Consider the following 18470-nt stretch of genomic DNA (forward strand, 5'->3'; position numbering starts at 1 on the left):
CCACCCCTAAGTCTGGAAAAAAAGATACGATGGAGAAAAAAAAACAGTAATTTGCTAATCATTTAATTTACCTGAGGTATTTAGAACATGTACAAGCATTGATTGTGATTGTTATTTGTGTGTTACTTTAGGAATCATAGTCTGGTGATTTTATGTTATGCTGAAAGTGGAGACGGTAAAATGTCATTTCAAATTATAGACCTAAATACATGTTCTTGTATGTTATTGCTAATAAAAGATTTAAAAAAAATAAATAAAGAGAGTGATAAGGTGTAGTAGCTATAACCCTGCATCCAACTAAACTCTGGCCCATTGGGACTGTTTATAAGTTCCACTATGACAAACTTTGGGACCTCATACTGGTGAGCTTTTCTACTGATTCTGATTCTAAAGAGCTGTAAACATTGTTGGTACTCTCTCAGATGAATCAACTATCTAAACAGTGAGCAGAAAGCAACTGGAAGCTGCAATGAAATGCAGTGTGGAGCACTGTTTCTCAGAGGGATTAGCAGCAGATCTTTTACATCACAGGGGTTATGTGTTTCACTGATATAAGAACCATGGATAATAATAGATAATACAACAAGCTTTTAAAATACAACTCATTGTTTAAGTTTAAACCAGTGATTTCCAACCGTTTTGTCTTCTGATGTCTTACCAAAATCTGGGTCAAATTTCAGATGTCTACGAGTTTAACAGCTTCAACAAACAAGATTTTCCCTCTGATGTCTTACATGGTTCAATTTCAGTAAATGATGATGATTTAAATGCTCTAGTATCTCACCAAAAAAGCATGGTCCAAAAGACTAAGAACAGATTTGTGTATCAGAACTTTGTTTTATTTCTTTGTTCCTCTCCCAATAATCATCCGACATCCCCTCACATTTAGCTGCTGTCCCTGTGTATACAATGTGTATATATAGTAGTTCAACCTGCTCAGCTCCACCTGGGGCAGCTACAACAGTAACATGCTGCTTACACACAGATGCTTCAGTATTTATAATTTGATAATGTAATGTATAATGATATATCAGTAAGAGGAACCAAACCCAGACTTTTACTTTAATACTTTAACAACATTTTGCCGCTAGTACTTATCTACTTTTACTTCATGCAGGAGTTTTACTTGTAATGCAGTATTTTTGAATTACTGTATTGGTACTTTTACAAAATTCCCTTTTTCCACAGACAGTGTTTCTACACTAGGCTGATCTGCATAGGAATAGTCATACATAAAAGAACATTTACGAGAAGACTACAACATTATAAAATACCCAGTTTGATTTTTGCAACTCATACTGCTGACTTATGTTACAGTTTATATTAGCACAGAATGAAAACTGGATTTTGTGCACCATCACTTGAATTTAAACTGTATTAGTAAGCGATCACTTCACTGACAGTTTCATCAGGAGGAACAATTACCAAGTACCTCCGTACACATATGACCAAGTGGATATTGTTACTTGAAAAACTGTGAAGCAACCCTTTAAGACTGTGAGCAGTGATAGGAGAGGTCAAAGGTGATGGTAACGAACCCAGAAGAGTGAGCATCACGGTTTGCCTGTATGCACTTGTAAAAATGTTGCAGCTATTTGGTGATGAAGTCTATGTGAGAAAGAAGCTCATATTGTTTGCTTTGGCAGAAAATTAGCAGCAAAGTCATGAGGATTTACTGTGACTGACAAACTTCATGATTTTCTGAGCCTTCATTAGAAACTAAAAACACCTGCATTCTGCTGTCAAAACAAGACATTCTTTTGTAAAAGGGTTGGGCTCTGTGTCTGACTCATGCCACCCCCCCTTCTATGTTCTTTTAAGTAGCTTCATGTTGTTGCTGCATTTCAAAAAATGTATGTGTTGTATGAACCATTCATTTTTCATCGGCTATTCTCTAGAGACTTTTTTTTCTTTACCAGATAACAGTATCGCTGGTTTTCTGCTTCTTAGTTTTTACTCCACCAGGTTCCTACATTTCTGGTATTTGTCTTTTTGAAGGCATATATTAATTCGCTCGGTTACCCTCAGGCTTTGGAGAAATAAACTTTGATTGCTGTCTTTCCTTATCTTCATCAGTAACTGCTGCAGAGCCTGACCTAAAAAAAAAACCCAAGCATTAAAAAAATGAATACTACCACCGCTAATGGAGTACCTCGTGGTCCCGGCTTGGCCCTCTAATGGGACACACATGCTTAGTCACTTTTTTTCCACATGCAGAAATGTCCTTTCATTCAGACAAAATGACCCAAGTTAATGCTACAAAGGGCTACTACTTCTCCTCCTCATACATATTTCCTACATATAGAAACATAGTCAAAGATAAAAAGTTTAGATGGGGTGTGGCAGGTCAGTCCTGACATGCCTCACTCAGGAGAGGTGCACTCATCAGGCTTTGCCCCCCCCAAACACATTTTTGAAGGAGATACCTGTCTAAAATACAAGAAGTGGTTCTCTGACTGGAAACAAGCTCTTGCATTAAAAAATGCAAAATATAAAAAATGATATATGATGCAAGAAATACAGTTTAAGAAACACTTCTATGAGTTTAAAACTGCATATTAAAAGTCACTGTACAGCAGTTTACGCTACTCTGGAAGGTCATCAGAGCAATAATTTGATCTTTTGTTGAGATGATCAGGAGGTAAACCAAAGAAATCTAGAATTCACATTCCATTATTATTGACTGGCTAATAGAGCTCCTTACTGGAGGATATCAGAAATGTTGAGTCTGGTTCAACTTTGTTGCAAGAGCCCTCTGTGTTGGCATCAATGGCATGTTTTTTTGTAATTATTATTATTTATAGTTGAATTAGTGCTAAAGTTGCCCCAAACACAGAGTTACAGTGAGGCTTGTAAAAGTTGGGGTATGCTTGAAACAAACTGATTTGAATGACTTGTCTTCCAATCACATGTAAGGGCTCATACTACAGCTGTTCTGATCAGTGAAAGAGCTACCATCATAGAAATGGTTGAACTTTAAATAATAGTTCAAATGGGGATAATGCCGCACACTTTAAGGTCATCTCTTCTTAAAGGCATTCATGTTGGCGCCCTTGTCTGCCCATAAAGAAAGGTACAAAGTTGTTGCGTGAAGAACACAAAAAGAGAGATTGGAAGAGAAGTTGAAATCCTGCTTACTTTCTTTACACACACCCGGCCAGTCGATGTGTGAAATGGGTGCAAATTTCAGTTTCTGAAAGTTACAAAAACTGTTAGACCCCCCTCCTTCCCAATCCTGGCATTAGAAAAGTGTGTGGGATCTGAACTCTTAGTACTTTTATCACTTCTCTTGCGTCCTTACACTGTTAACACAGCTGAAATCTTTTTTTTTTTTATCTCTCTTAGGACCATCTTCAGTGATAAGCAACGATGATGACTCAGCCTCTCCTCTTCACCACGTCTCTAACGGCAGCAACACTCCCTCGTCCTCAGAGATGGGCCCTGACGCGGTAATCATTGGCATGACCAAGATCCCAGTGATAGAAAACCCTCAGTACTTCAGGAGCACCAACAGCCTGCTCAAGACGGACACGTGTAAGTAAAACAAAATATCACTTACCTTTAACATGGATCCATATGAACTACCACTAAAAACACATTCATTAGTCAGTTACAAGCTAGACTCTCAAGTATGCAAGTTAACTGTAGATATTAGGTACACAGAGGTTACCATGGCAACATTTCTTTCTTTCAATGACCTTGGAGCGGCTGCTGATAAGCTGTCAATTCTGAGGTAAAAGCGGGAAATAGAAAGTCCATTTAAATGCATGTGTGTGTGTGTGTGTGTGTGTGTGTGTGTGTGTGTGTGTGTGTGTGTGTGTGTGTGTGTGTGTGTGTGTGTGTGTGTGTGTGTGTGTGTGTGTGTGTGTGCCCCAGCATAATGTTAGGCACATAAATTCATAAATTTGAGACTCATACCCATATATTATGCCAGGGCCACAAAGAGCAAAATATACAAGACTCCGTGATCTACAGCTTGTGAAAAACCCGGATTTATCTAAATGAGCAACATGCACGCACCACAAATTCACCAAAGTGAGACAGATGGGTTAAGAGAAAGTGGTCAAAGAAAGTGGGAAGGAGAAAGAGACAAACAAGAAATGGAAGAAATGAGAAACACAAGTAGAACAAAAGGAGAGACAGCAACAAACAAAATAGACAGAGAGTGCACAAGGATATTGACCTGGTCCATCAACATGACATTATGATTATTGGCAAGTAATAAAAGCTTCTCCAGGCTTCGGCCTTGTCTGCAGTAAATTATGGAACACTGTGTGTGTGTGTGTGTGTGTGTGTGTGTGTGTGTGTGTGTGTGTGTGTGTGTGTGTGTGTGTGTGTGTGTGTGTGGTCTCTCTTGTTGAGAACAAGGTTTAGGAGGTATAACGATAGAGGATTGGGGGTTGACCTCTTCAGTCCTGTGATATAACTAAAAGACTGACTGGGATTTATAGCCTAAAGACAAGAAAGAAAATGCTGAGGATCAATGAAAGTCAATAACATACCATTGTGTGTGTACATGTATGTGTATGTGTGTGTGTGCATGTGCCTGTGTGTGTGTGTGTGTGTGTGTGTGTGTGTGTGTGTGTGTGTGTGTGTGTGTGTGTGTGTGTGTGTGTGTGTGTGTGTTTTTAATATATTACAGTCATTACAACTATTACTCTGTGTGCTTCTTTGACTCACTGACAGGCTGCATAAATACTGAAAGTATCTGACCGATTATTTGGCACTCCGCCATTTCAGGCCCGTACAATAGCCTTTGATGGAGACAGTTTGGCAAAATGGCACAAGGGTGCGTGCCAGAAACTGAACTCTTTTTAAATAGTGGCCTTAACCAGCCTTTGTCCTGTAATATTGAATGCAGGAATCAGTAGCAGTTACACGTTTCTGCCTAAATGGCCTCGTCCTGGCAGCAATAAAGCAACAATTACTCTGCAGAGACGATGGATCCACGTGTAATTATGGGAAATGTTAGCTGTGTTGCAAAGCTTCAGTTGTGCAGCGTTCTTCTGAAGTGAACACCTCATTAACAATAATCACATGAGATGAGTTGTTGGAGAGCATGTCACATGCATTATTAAGGAGTGACAGGAATGGATTTCCAAAGGTGGTAACTACTGTCTTAATGTTTCCCTAATCCCTCATATACACTCAGAAATATTGAAGTTATGAGTACCAACAAACAACAACCCATCCAGAAGCAAAAAAAGAGTCTCTGATTTGTTTTTAATTATTTGATGTTTCATTTTTTTTTATATATATATATAGATATATCTGCTCAGATTTTTTTTTTTTTTTTTTAAATTGGAGCAGTTTTTCTTAAGAAATGGAAATCATAAAACTTGTAATACACTAAATTAGAACTAATAAGAGCATCATCTCTAGTTTTCCATAACTACTATTAGATTAAATACATCTTTCCAGGAACCATTTATAGAAATTGTTTGGAAAATCGGACCCATAAAGAAAAGTTAGTTTGTTTTTTGTTTTTTCCCCACTGACAAGTTCTAAATACAGAATTTAAATATTGTCGGCCTCAAAGAAATGGTTTGAAATCTTGTAATTTTGCACAGTTACTTTCTTGCTGAGAGTTAGCTGAGAAGACTAAATATGAAGCTGCTGCCATCAGCGTGTTCGCTGCCTTAACATGAAGAGTGGAAACAAGGAGAAACAGCTCAGCCCAAATGAAACACAATCTGCCTATCTGAATAATATATAGTAATTCCAAATTGGTTTTGATTGGATTGATGTGTCTGACTATTTTTTGGCCAGGCAAAGTAACTTCTTGGAGGCTAATCATTGTTTCCCACTGTTTCCAGTGTTTGTGTTAAACTCAGCTAACTGTCTGCTGGCTCCAATGTTTAGGCTACCTATCAAACAGGAATGAGAAGGAATCAATCCTGAAATCTGTAACTACGGCATGAAAGTCAATACTTGTGATTTTCAAATGTCAAACTATTCCTTGAGAGACTCAAATTTCAACATATAAAATAGTGGAATTGGCTTATAAATTACCTGAAGTATATACGTTTTGTAATTTAGAACTAAAGCACAGAAACAAAATCTATTAAGTGTAATAGAGATTTTTCCTCTTTCATCTTTTTTATGTTACACCCTCCTCTTGGCTTTGGGTGCAGTATCTCTCAATTCTTCCACTGCCTGTATCCCAGCAGATCTGTATCTAGGGAATGAGGATTAACATCGTTCTGGAAAATGTTATTCATAAGTCAACACGTGCGTACAGTGTTTGAAAACACCCATATACACACACACACACACACACACACACACACACACACACACACACACACACACACAAGCTTCCACACTTTTAGAAAATTTAGGTCACGATTAGCTGCGCTTGCTGGTAGGAGGGCATTAGTTGGGAGTGATGGCTGACTAGAAGGTATAAACAAAAGGACAAATCAGACTCATGACATTAACTGTGTGAGGAAACTGATGGAGAAAAGCTTTGACATCTCTGGTTGTCCTCTTCTTAAAGCATCTGTCAAAAATGATCGAGTCTTTGACCTACCGCACCACTCAGTTCAAACTATCAAACAAGCTGTTGTACGCCAGCATCGGGGGTCATGGAAAGATTTTGGGTGGATGAGAGAAGGAAGGAGACAGATGGCAAACGGGGAATAATTATGTCCCGAGACATTAATTTATTTGGTTGTTTAAAAGATGCTGATTAAGGAGTATAGGTGTGACAGAGGTCTTTAGAGAGATGTTGAGAGATTGGAGTAAAAAGGATGGAAAAAGATTGGTGACGGAAAAAAATAATGTTGTAAGCCCCATAATACAGTTGATGGAAAGTGACCAGAGCCCCACAATAGGGGAAGAACCTGTGTCTAGATATCAATGTTCAGAGAATGTTGATTAAAAACTGATCGGTGTAGCAGAAAAATAAATGATGGAAGAGAGGGATGCTTTATCAGTAAAGTGAGGGTAAGATGATGAGAATGGATGGAGAGATGCTAAATGAGGGAAAATTAGTTCATGATAAGTCTGAAAAATGGGTGCTAATTAGAAAAAACATCACAGAATAAGTGTGTAAAGTTTGATAAATGGGGAATTATATTTCAGTAGATCTCAATTAAGGATACTGATTGAGGAGAAGAGATGTGATGTGTAGCAATGCACACAGAGAGATACAGTTTAATAATGAAAGCTAGATGGAAGAAGGAGTACAAACTTGTCAAAGGTAGACAGCTGGACAGCAGAATTAATGTGGTCATAGGAAATAGAATAACTTCATTTTGAAAGTTCTTGATTGATATGCACAGCAATTATGGTAAAATTGTGTATGATTGCAAAGTAGTTGCAATGAGACATTAATAATGTAACAAATATGAAAAAAAAAAAAAAGAGCTGGACATGCAGTGAGAACCACCTCCCAAAGAAGAAAAGCAATAGGGGAAGCACTGGTCTGCACACATCAATTTATTTGCTATTTGAGGGTGTTAATTAAGGAGAAGTGGTTCGAGGCATTTTCATGGGTGAATGCTTATTATACAACCGCAGTAGGAAATGGTGCGGTAAGGTAATTAGCTGGTTAAATGGTGGGTAGCTGTCTTGTGGGGATGAAGGTTTATTGTGTGCTGCTGTTGCATCGGGAATTGTGGTGATCTGTGACCTGCTGTTGCTGTTTTTGAGATGAGGACATAATGCCACGAGGACATGATAAATAATAAACACACTTGACTTTTAGCAACACTGACGCCTCTATATTTTGTACTCAGCTTGTCTCCTTTACATATTATGTTTACATGGATTGGAAACAGCAAAGCGGATGATGGCAACATAATGAGGAGATGTTTTAATTAAGGCATCTTCAAAAATATAAAATGTTTACCAAACATGTCTGCAAATTGCTTAGTGAAAATGTATTTAATCTGTGTTAACACAACGTATTCTGGTAAAATATAATACACACTTGTTGCAACTATGTCTCGATGTATAGGTCTTACCCTTCTGATCTGGAATAGATATTAAAAGTCATCTCTGACTTCAGCACAGAACATAATTTGTTTAGTTTATTAACATTAAACTGAAACAGTCTTTCCCTCACTTTGACTAAAGTGCTTTTGTTGCTTAATGACACAGCACAAGGAAGCGAACTCCAGTCTCCTGCATTAAAGTCGTAATGTCATTAAACGTCACATTAAAAATTGTTTGTAAGAACAAAATTCCTTTTAATGCCAAAATGTTTTGGGCATAAAATAAACATATTGTATGGTGGGAGTTTTCTTTTACCACAGTCTCACACTGACACTATAGACTACAGAAGAGTAGCCTGAACACAAAGACGTAGGATCACAGTTGACGACAAATGATGCTTCATCCAGGACACTCCTCGACATCCCAACGAAAAACAATCAGGGCACAAAGTGCTCTTCCACACACAACATGGCAAAGTAAAACAGAGCCTAAGGGGGATAAACAAACTATACTGTCTGGCGACACACAAACAGGTCTACAGTCATTCCTTCTTTCTTTTTTAGGGCTTCATGAACACACAGCAGGTCTACAGTCATTCCTTCTTTCTTTGTTAGGGCTTTATGAACACACGGCAGACTGTAGCATTCACGTCATGGTTTGTTTACATTCTTGTTCCCGGTAGTCCCAGTGACATCACACACGTCACGAAGGATGGCAAGCTACGATTGGTCAGTGACAGTGTGTAGTCTGTCATAAGCTACAACTGGTGTCAAATTCCCCATATGTGTGAACATACCTACTCCATTATCACCCAATTACACAGTTTACATCGTATTAGACAAAAATACTGTGCAGTTTAACCATAACCCAGTATTAGAGGGTTTTTGATCTGATGTAGACCAGCTGTCTTTTTCTTTGTCTTTCTGTGTGTCTGTGTGCCAGAACAATATTGGGTTAAAGTGGACCATAGTAGCGTACAGTGTAGATCGATGCAGCTTCTTCTGAGAGTCTATCTGGGCTTTAATGTGATATTCTGAGTGGACAGCTTTTCTTCAAATGCGCCTCTTAATCACATCACACATAAATCTCAGCTTCTGGTTTCGTCTTTGTGTGTGCGTGTGCGCGTGAGGGTGTGTGCGTGTGTGTGTGTCTGTATGGTTGTGTGCGCGCGTGCGTTCCATTCAAGGCATACCCAAGTGCGTGTTTGACAGGATAACGTGTTACCCTGCACGCAGACAGTTGCACATCTGGCCCACAATCAAAAGATGGGGTTTAACAAGGTTATGGTAAGGGAACCACACTGTTAATCATTCTGTAGAGTAAGACCTTGTATCATAACCATGGTTGAGATGCCAAATCAGCTCCCGTGGAGTCACGAGTTACTTAGCAACAGAGAGCAGGGTTGTCGACTTGGATCCAACTGTGGGTGAGCAGAAGGCAGGAAGAGATTACGAACATGAAACAAATAGAGCGGCACAGTTTTTAAATTTACATTACAGTAAATAAAGAATACGTTTAGTAAAGGACAAAAGCAGTACATTTTCTTATTTGCTTTAGCATTTACGGTGTAGGATGTATAAATGACAACATAAAATACTATAACGTAAAAAACATCCTTAGACAATCAAACTATTAAATAATGATCTTCCCCCACACAATCTTTCCTTCAAAATAAAATTGGCTGAGTTAAAATAAAATTCCCCAACAAGAGGCCCTTATCTTGATGTGGACAATGAGTGGCAGGAGCCATCCACCTCAACATCTATCCCGTTTTATAAAAACAGCATGTAACTCCTTTATAAAATTAGTGCGCCCTGCAGCTACGCTTTTACTCAAAAAGGAGAAAAATCATCAATAACACAGCCTTTGATTAACAGGGTTACTTTGTTCTATTATTAAAGTAACTAAAATATACTGACAGGTTTCACATGATACTTAAAGGTAGGAAGAAAATGTTACAGGAATTAAAGGAGGAACAATTGAGCATTTTAGAGTAAAGGAAAAAATAGTAAGTATGTTTGTAAATACTGTGCACCTATAGGTAACAGTACAGAGTTACAACACTTGTGTTAACAACCTCGTTCTTACTGTGTAATTAGAGACTAAAGAGAGGAGAAGAGCCACACATGAGCCTCATACATTATCATTACAGTGTAATGTACAATGCACATTGTAGTTTTACTCATTAACAGACATTATTACGATGTGTAGGAGAAAATACAATATGAAGGAGGGAAGGTTAATTATAACTACTCTTTGGGGATTTATTATCATGTCTTCTGGAGTGATATGGAATAAGAACGAGGCAAGAAATGGGGCTATACTTTTGTCTTGCACTGCAGCTGCTCATAATGGGTATACTGCAGCAGAAAGCAAATACATCTTTCTCAAGTGCACAGCTACAGTATGAACGTTTTCTATTGTCATCAGAGTAGGCAACGTCATAACATAATAAAGTCATGTAATAATATAATGTATAGATGTGAGTGGGGGATCAGATGTTCTAATAATAAGGTGGGCTGTTCTCCCATTTCACATAATCATGTGAAATGCTTTGGGTGAGGAAGATTTGTACAATACATTAATAGCAAAATATATACATACATCATAGATGCATTATGACATATTATTTATAAATTATGACATATATTTTTTAACATTAAATCCCTTTTTTTCATCTTATATTTTTGTCTTGCTGTGGTCGAGACACCGCAGACCAAATGAATTGACCTGATTCAATAAAAACTGACATCTGTTCAAACTTTGATCACTAAAATCTACTGATATATGTATGTATGCTGTTTCTATTCAAAACTACTGTGTGACCATCTGGTCTGCAGTGTTTCAAAACCAAACTGACCAAATTAAAAGTGCTTTTTGTCCTCCGTCTCTCCTTGTTCAACAGTCGTCCAGCATATAAAGAGACACAACATCGTGCTGAAGAGAGAGCTGGGAGAGGGAGCCTTTGGAAAAGTCTTCCTGGCCGAGTGTTACAACCTCTCACCTGACCAGGAGAAGATATTGGTGGCCGTCAAGGTAATCTGGATTTCTGAATTTTAACTTTGCAAGTTTCAGAGAAACGCATTTTAAAAGTGGCGAAGTCAACAATTTTCCTCTGCACATTCGTAGGAAAGTAATCATTCATATCAATATATTACACAAGCAATGAGTAACCATTCAGGGTTAACTTTTTTTCTAACATTTTTCTTGGGGGTAGGGGCGGGGGGTACACAGAACTTCTCTAAATTTGCCTCATTTCTGTTTCTTTATTGCTCTTAAATATGTGATCACTGTGTGATTCACTGTAGGGAAATCATCTGTGATCGTTAGTTCAACAAAACATAAACATTGCATTTTGTGGCATTTCTAAAACAGAAACATTTGTAAAAAGAAATATAAAAATAGCATTTAAAAATGTATTTTAAGATTTTATCTGCATAAAAAAGAATGTGTTTTAATTTATGAGGAGTTTCTAAAGGAAATATTATTGAAAATCCCTGATCCTACAGAATGATTGATGCCATCAAAATAAAGCGCTTACTGTCTTTCTCGAAGGTGAAATTATTGCCTTATCTACAATATTTTGGAGTGAGATCTGATACCTGAAATACATTTAAAATATTGAACAGTTTACAGAAGATAATCTTCTGTTTCTGAAATGGACACCCGGCATTTTGAAATAAAATCCTTTGCATGGCGTTCGTACAGTATTCAGAATCCATGCTCGCCTCCTTTATGCTCTGCTATTGTTAGAAAGCCATTCCTTTCAAGGGTTTCTTTGGAAGGAAAAGGTGGAGTTACACTGAAAAACCGCTGACTTCCGGGGTCAAATTGAATGGTTTATCAGGGAGCATCCTTCCATCACATCTATCTGTCCATCAGCCTCTCGTCCGCAGTGAAACAGGATCTGAATGGTGAAGAACTTCTCATTAACAATACATGACCTGTGAAAGACCCCCTTCTGCCCCCCCCTCCCACACACACACACACACACACACACACACACACACACACACACACACACACACACACACACACACACACACACACAACTTCCTCTGTCTGCCATACCTCCGGCTCTCACCTGCAGTACTTTTTCTCTCTCCTCTGCCTTCATCCTGACACTATCCTCCTCTCAATTCCCCCACCCTCTTTTCTCTTCCTACACTTCCTGTTTCCTTCCAGCTGAGCTCTAAACCCTCTGCTGATACGTGCTGCCAGCTTAACTTCAGCTCAATCTGAGCTCTCTGCAAAATATGCACCTGAAAATCCTGCTGGAAAGCAGAGTTCCTGGTTGTAGAGCAAGAAGCTGTATGTGTCTGACTGCAATGTTAAATCTGTTATATATTATATAATATTAAAACATTATCTAATCAGCACTCAGCCTACACTAAAGATACCTTTTATTTATCAGACATAGGTGTGGTTGGATGTAGATATGATGTTGGGGTATCAGTTAATCAAGAGTCCTCTCATTGATCTCTCAATTCATCCGGTTTTCTTTTCCAATTAGCTAATGTACAACCTGCTTACAGCACATTTCACTCATTCTGCTGCCTACTTGTTGCTGCATCAACAAAAAGAAGGTGGATGAAGGCTGATGTAAACAAATTTGTCAAATAAATGATGACTCCACCTCCACTTTATCTTATTTAGATGGTCTGTTTGTCCAAATTGCAAAACAAAGTAATTGTCACTACTTCTTTGATAGAAAGTACTCCACAGTGTGGTCTCTGGATAATCAACTGAGAAATGATTTCTGGAAGCAGCAGCACAAACAAATCTCCATTTAGTTCCAGTGTACCGGGAGGGAAGCAGAGAGCTTAAATCTAAGACCGAAAACCTGCATCATCTTGTTTGAGTACATGAAACAAAGCGAAGTTAGCACGTCCCCCGGGCACGGCACTCTTCTTTGTCATACAGATAAAGTGGCACTTGGATGACTGAGAATGTCTGAGAAGGTTCTCAGTCATCCAAAAGGCTTTTTCAGTTCTGACCGATTGGAGGGGAGTTCCAGGTTTTAACTTCTTGAGGGTTGTTTACTGTATATAACCCTCCCAAAAAAGTGCAGTAGTTCAGTCCAACAAACTAAAAAGAAGTCCAGTTGCCTTCAAATAAAACTTGGATTAAATCGAAATTGTACATAAATCCTCAAGTAAGTCCTTAAATCACATCCAGGCTAGCCTCTGTTCCAGTAGTTTTAGTGTGTACCTGAGGTTTATTATCCAAAAACAAAACTGTGTATGGCTTGATACCAATATGAGAAACCACTGTATGTTTTTGTATGCAGATTACCTTTTCTGATGCCCGTTGTTATAATCTGTGAGGACTGAGGACACAAATATATTAAAGTAGTATACATACCACATTAGAGTAGGTAACTAAAATGATATACGAGTTCTATGAAAGAGAGACTGGAGCTAATTTGATTATGTAATATTGTTGAACACTGCTTTGCATTTTCTTTGCTAACTTTGTGTAAGTTTGTTGGAAATTTGTGCAACATTTTTTAGGCATCTTTATGAATAATGCATATGAGGCAGCTTCATCATTGCACCCGATACTCTAACTCCATGTTCAGCAGCATAAAGAAACATGAAAGAACATGTGATTGACATCTATTTAAATATACTACACTGAACTTACATTGCACTGTGTCATGCATGCTACATTACAGGAACATGTTCTCAGTCGTATAGCACATTACAATAATCTGCGCTCACTAATAGACCTTAATGGCCCTGGTTTCAGACGGCTATCAATCAGCCAGTCATCCATAATACGGAAGCATGTTTCACTGTTGCTGTATATTAAACACTGAGGTGCTATCGATCACAGGCATGCTGTAAGAAGTGCACATGCACATAAAAATATGCATCTGCACATGCACACAGGCAAGTTCATGCAAATGTATTTATAACCCTGCATCCCATCAATCATGAACACCAGGCACTTTCAGTAATGTTGCCTTCACACATGTAAATGAGTCACTACATTCCCATGCTAGAGGTTGTTGATTGCGTTTTATTTGTCCAAGGACCTGAATGTGCTCCGACTAGATGACTAACAGTGAAATATTTTGGCTTTTGGGCAGGAAATTAATGCAGCTTTGAGTTTAGAGAGTCAGAGCGTGATCGTTCCTGTGTAGATGTTTCCGGCTCACAGGAAAGTCTAACGTTCCTGAATTCAAAATTAATATGGCTTGCTCAATGCTGGGATTCATGTGTTTTTTTTGCAGTGGTCATTTGATACATCGAAGTGTTAACTGATTGAACCCAGGAGGGCAGTAAATGAGAAACTTTTGCTTTTCTTTAAGCAAATGTTCCAGGTTTGCTTTTACCAGGAGCACACTGTGCAATTCACTGTATGTATCAGAAGATCATCATCAGTCACGTGTGGATAGTGAGAGAAAGTCACGCTGCTACGCAAGTACAACTTTTAAACAGTTACCCCTTGTAAAGGTTTATAACTTGTAAATGCTTCATTAATAGTTAATAAACGGCATTTAGAACAAAGTCTCAGTTGCCAGGTTATTCCTGGTGTTTATCTTTTTCTAGTGTCACACAGAACCATCTCTTATTATTTCTGGCTTTTGTATTCTTCAAAGGTGATAAACCTATCAATATGTATTAATTGGCCTTTCAACATTTGCAACTGCATTCTTTCAAAATACGAGGGATGAACAGCAATGAAAGTCATTTTTTCACAACTTACCAACCTAAAAGCTGTTCATTTTCATGGCTTTTGACTGACAGTATCAGTAATATTTTCTAACCAATAATGAATCAATTAATCACAAATAATGAAATCACTTGAAATGAAATCTTCACTCACAGAATGCGAGAACTCATCAGAGGAAAGTACGCCCAGTCAGCTGACTTTCATTTCCCATACATGTTTGATATCAAGTTTCAAGCTGCGATTGGAGCTCAGGCTTTCATACACTATCTCCAGTATACAGTAATAATCCACCGCATCATTATCATGCAGTATCACATTACAGTTTGCCACTGTACAAGACTAGGTCTCTGTTTCATGATTGGTTGAATATTGGTGGGCGGAGTCGCATATCCTCTCATTTTCAGGCATCTCAGCATTCTTGATGAAAGGTTAAAGGTCATTTCCTTCTTCCTGAGCTTTCTTTGTGACTTTTCCTTGTCCTTTAGACCCTATTTGTAATAGGAGCTTTCTTCTGCGTTGTTAGTACACAGGCAGACATAGAAACACACACAAGGTGGAAAGTTCACATATATCCATGTCATATACTGTAGGAAGATAATCAATTATTCATGTTGGACAAGAGGAATTTTCTAAATTTTTCTTCTTTAGATGTGAAATTAATATAGACCCCATATCACTTTCATTTCCTGCAACTCTCTCTCTCTGTCTGTCTTTGACAAACTCGTTTTCTTTCTCTGTCACAGATGCTTGTAGTATACAACGTACCTGACATATTTCCTGATTCATTGAAGTGAGACAAAGATTAGTTTCAAAGGAAACCAGGGAATATAATTAATGTAAACAGTGCTGTACTTTGTAATGGCTTGCATAAATATAAAATGTCTCCATTTTTCTCCTGCTCTGCCTCAGTCTTTGCTCGGTGCCAGTAATTTCACTTTAACAAGGCAGGACACTTTTTTTTTGCATAGTGGACATCAGCCAATAAAATTGGAGGACACTGGCTCCACTGTGAAAATGACTAATTGGCAATAGAGTACATGGCATAATGTGTGAGTTTTTCATTCGTTACTTTATTAAAATGTCACTTTTGTGTGCGTGTGTGTGTGTGTGTATATGTGTGTGTGTGTGTGTGTGTGTGTGTGTGTGTGTGTGTGTGTGTGTGTGTGTGTGTGTGTGTGTGTGTGTGTGTGTGTGTGTGCGCAGACACTTAAAGAGGCCAGTGAAAATGCCAGGAAGGATTTCCACCGTGAGGCTGAGCTGCTGACCAACCTCCAGCATGAACACATTGTCACTTTCTATGGAGTCTGCGTTGAGAGCGACCCTCTCATCATGGTGTTTGAGTACATGAAACACGGAGACCTCAACAAGTTCCTCAGGTACGGCTCTACATTTAAATGTCACCAAAATGGCAACTGATGTACATTAAATAATTGCATTCTCTAAAATGTTTTCATGAAAATGGAGCGATCAATAAAAGTGCAGGTTGTACAGTTGAAGTTTATTTCAAAATGCCCTCTGTTAGAGAAGGAGCGGTGGTATTTGGTTAATACAAAGCTGATTAGAGCAACACTGCACAGAAAACATAACTCATAACTTTCCCCCTGTTCCCTCACAGGGCTCACGGTCCGGATGCAGTTCTGATGGCAGAGGGCCAGACCACCAGGCCTGTGGAGCTGACTCAGTCTCAGATGCTGCACATCGCGCAGCAGATAGCATCTGGCATGGTCTATCTGGCATCACAGCACTTCGTGCATCGCGACCTGGCCACCAGGTGTGTCACTTACTCCATTACTACAAACTGTGTTTGCTTGTTTGGTGTTATTGGAAGCATCATTATTCAGGTAAATCCATTCAAACCTCTGCATTTTTCTGAAAAATCTGATAATGACAAAGTAAAAACACATTTTAAAACATTTTTGCAAAAGTGATAAAAATATAAATATGTGTTAATGAGTCATTTTTACATTTAGTCATCCATGAGATTCCTGTAAGTTGTTAGACTACATTTGACAGAATCAGTTATTTCGACATAATTTATAAGTGCAAAAACCCCCACAGCTTTATGAAAGTGGTCAGCAGATGACTATAACACAAATACCAGCTGAAACGCAAAAAAAACCTGTAACCTTTAGAGTAATCAGTGTAGGACGTGTAGATAATCTGTTAAACAGCAGATATCCATGGTTTATGATTGATTGACTACAGTAGTGAATTAATCAAATTCATTATTAAAAAAATTATAACCATAAGAACCAATTTTCTAAGTTTGTCTGTCTTGAATAATTACCAAAAAAAAAAAAAGTAATTTATGTCTGTTCATACAGTTTACAATAAAATGAAAATGCAATGTTTTTATTTTGGTAACAGTATTTTAGGCCGATATCTAAACCTTTGTAAGTTATAATAATATATATGACTGCAGTTTAACATTCTACGGTGTAACTCTGTGAACTATGTTTGTTTAATCTCACCACAATATCTTGCTGTTATTGTTCTGTACTTAGTTTTGTTTTGTTTTTTGTCCACAAGGAACTGCCTGGTGGGTGAGAACCTGCTGGTGAAGATCGGAGACTTTGGCATGTCCAGAGACGTCTACAGCACTGACTACTACAGGGTAGGTGTATGTGTCGATATCTTTTTTGGCCCTTCTTTAAACCTCCCTCTTCCCTGCTGCATGGGTCCCTCTGTGCTACTTCCCTGCATGGTCATGACTAATGGACTCCGGCAGGTTACAGTAAGACGCTTGCTGTGGTAGGTTAAGCATCAGTGCAGTGAAATAGGCATAGGCAAATCAGTGTATGTGTGCTTGAATGATGAAAATGGAAAATAATTAGCATGTTTTGTTGATGAGTTTATGTCATACCGCGTGTAATATGAGTGCAGCTAATTCTGCATAATTTTCTGCCTCTGAAAGACAATACACGTCTTTTTTTTTATTATACAACTTGATCACAATTTTTTATTAAACGTGTTCATTTGACATGTAGGGATCTGCTGTTCATTCAACACCTGGCTAATGAGACAGCTGCATAATAATCACAGGCACATTCATTATAATTATTTACACAAATAAATCAGAAATTTGCCCCCAAAAAGCCATATTAATCATCTGTGATGGTTTCTAAATGACCAGTTAATGATACTGCATAATGGCAATATTTTCAGAATGTTATATATACAGTATATATATATATATATATATATATATATGTTTATGAAAATTTAACAATATTTACATCATAAACAAAAACTAAACCAGATTATTTTAGCACACCATTTTTATAGAGAAAACAGTCTCCAAAATATAAGGAAGGATCTCTTTAATGTATGTTGACTGAATATAATTAATTTGTTTAATTTGACAGTGAGTTAGCACACAGTCACTTTTGGAAAATGTTTGCAACATCTAAAATAAAAGATTTCATAGGAATGTTGTTGGATTGTTTCAAACTGCTCATGGTTTGATTGGTCCTGAAATGTCATTCAGGCTGCACACCACAGCACAGTGAGTTGCGTTAAATATAATGCAGACAGGGTCGTACAAAACATGTAACAGTGCTACAACAGATCTTTTCACACTCTACAGCACACATCTCAGGGGTGGTGTAAAAAAAAGAGCTACTCTGCAAAAAGGAGAGGGAAAATAAATGCGGCTACACTTACAGAGAAAAGATATGTTGGTGCACATTTTGTGTGTGTTGTGGGGACATTTGGCAGCTTTACCGTTGAGTGTCAAGATAATTCAGGGGTACAAGAGACAGGAGAGAGTGTTGGGTGTTTTTTTCCTTCTGCACAACAATCTGTCACCTTTCCAAAAGGCTAAAATCGAATAAGTCGTATTGATGGAT

The 18470-nt window shown here is 38.1% G+C and overlaps 1 protein-coding gene across 2 annotated transcripts in view; it reads left to right on the plus strand.

The window, feature by feature from the left end:
• Positions 1-18470, plus strand: part of ntrk2a (neurotrophic tyrosine kinase, receptor, type 2a) — an 85280-nt gene that overhangs the window by 51070 nt on the left and 15740 nt on the right. Inside the window, exons 14-18 of one of the 2 annotated variants that reach the window (XM_069139032.1) lie at positions 3346-3534; positions 10847-10977; positions 15826-15998; positions 16238-16393; positions 17152-17242. In XM_069139032.1, coding sequence (XP_068995133.1) covers positions 3346-3534; positions 10847-10977; positions 15826-15998; positions 16238-16393; positions 17152-17242 — 740 coding nt within the window. The remainder of the gene's footprint in view (positions 1-3345; positions 3535-10846; positions 10978-15825; positions 15999-16237; positions 16394-17151; positions 17243-18470) is intronic. The other variant, XM_069139033.1, reaches the window with a different exon arrangement.

Source organism: Embiotoca jacksoni, unplaced genomic scaffold (assembly GCF_022577435.1).
Source record: "Embiotoca jacksoni isolate LCO1_2020_lvr unplaced genomic scaffold, fEmbJac1.0.p SCAF_8, whole genome shotgun sequence".
Lineage (NCBI taxonomy): Eukaryota > Metazoa > Chordata > Actinopteri > Embiotocidae > Embiotoca > Embiotoca jacksoni.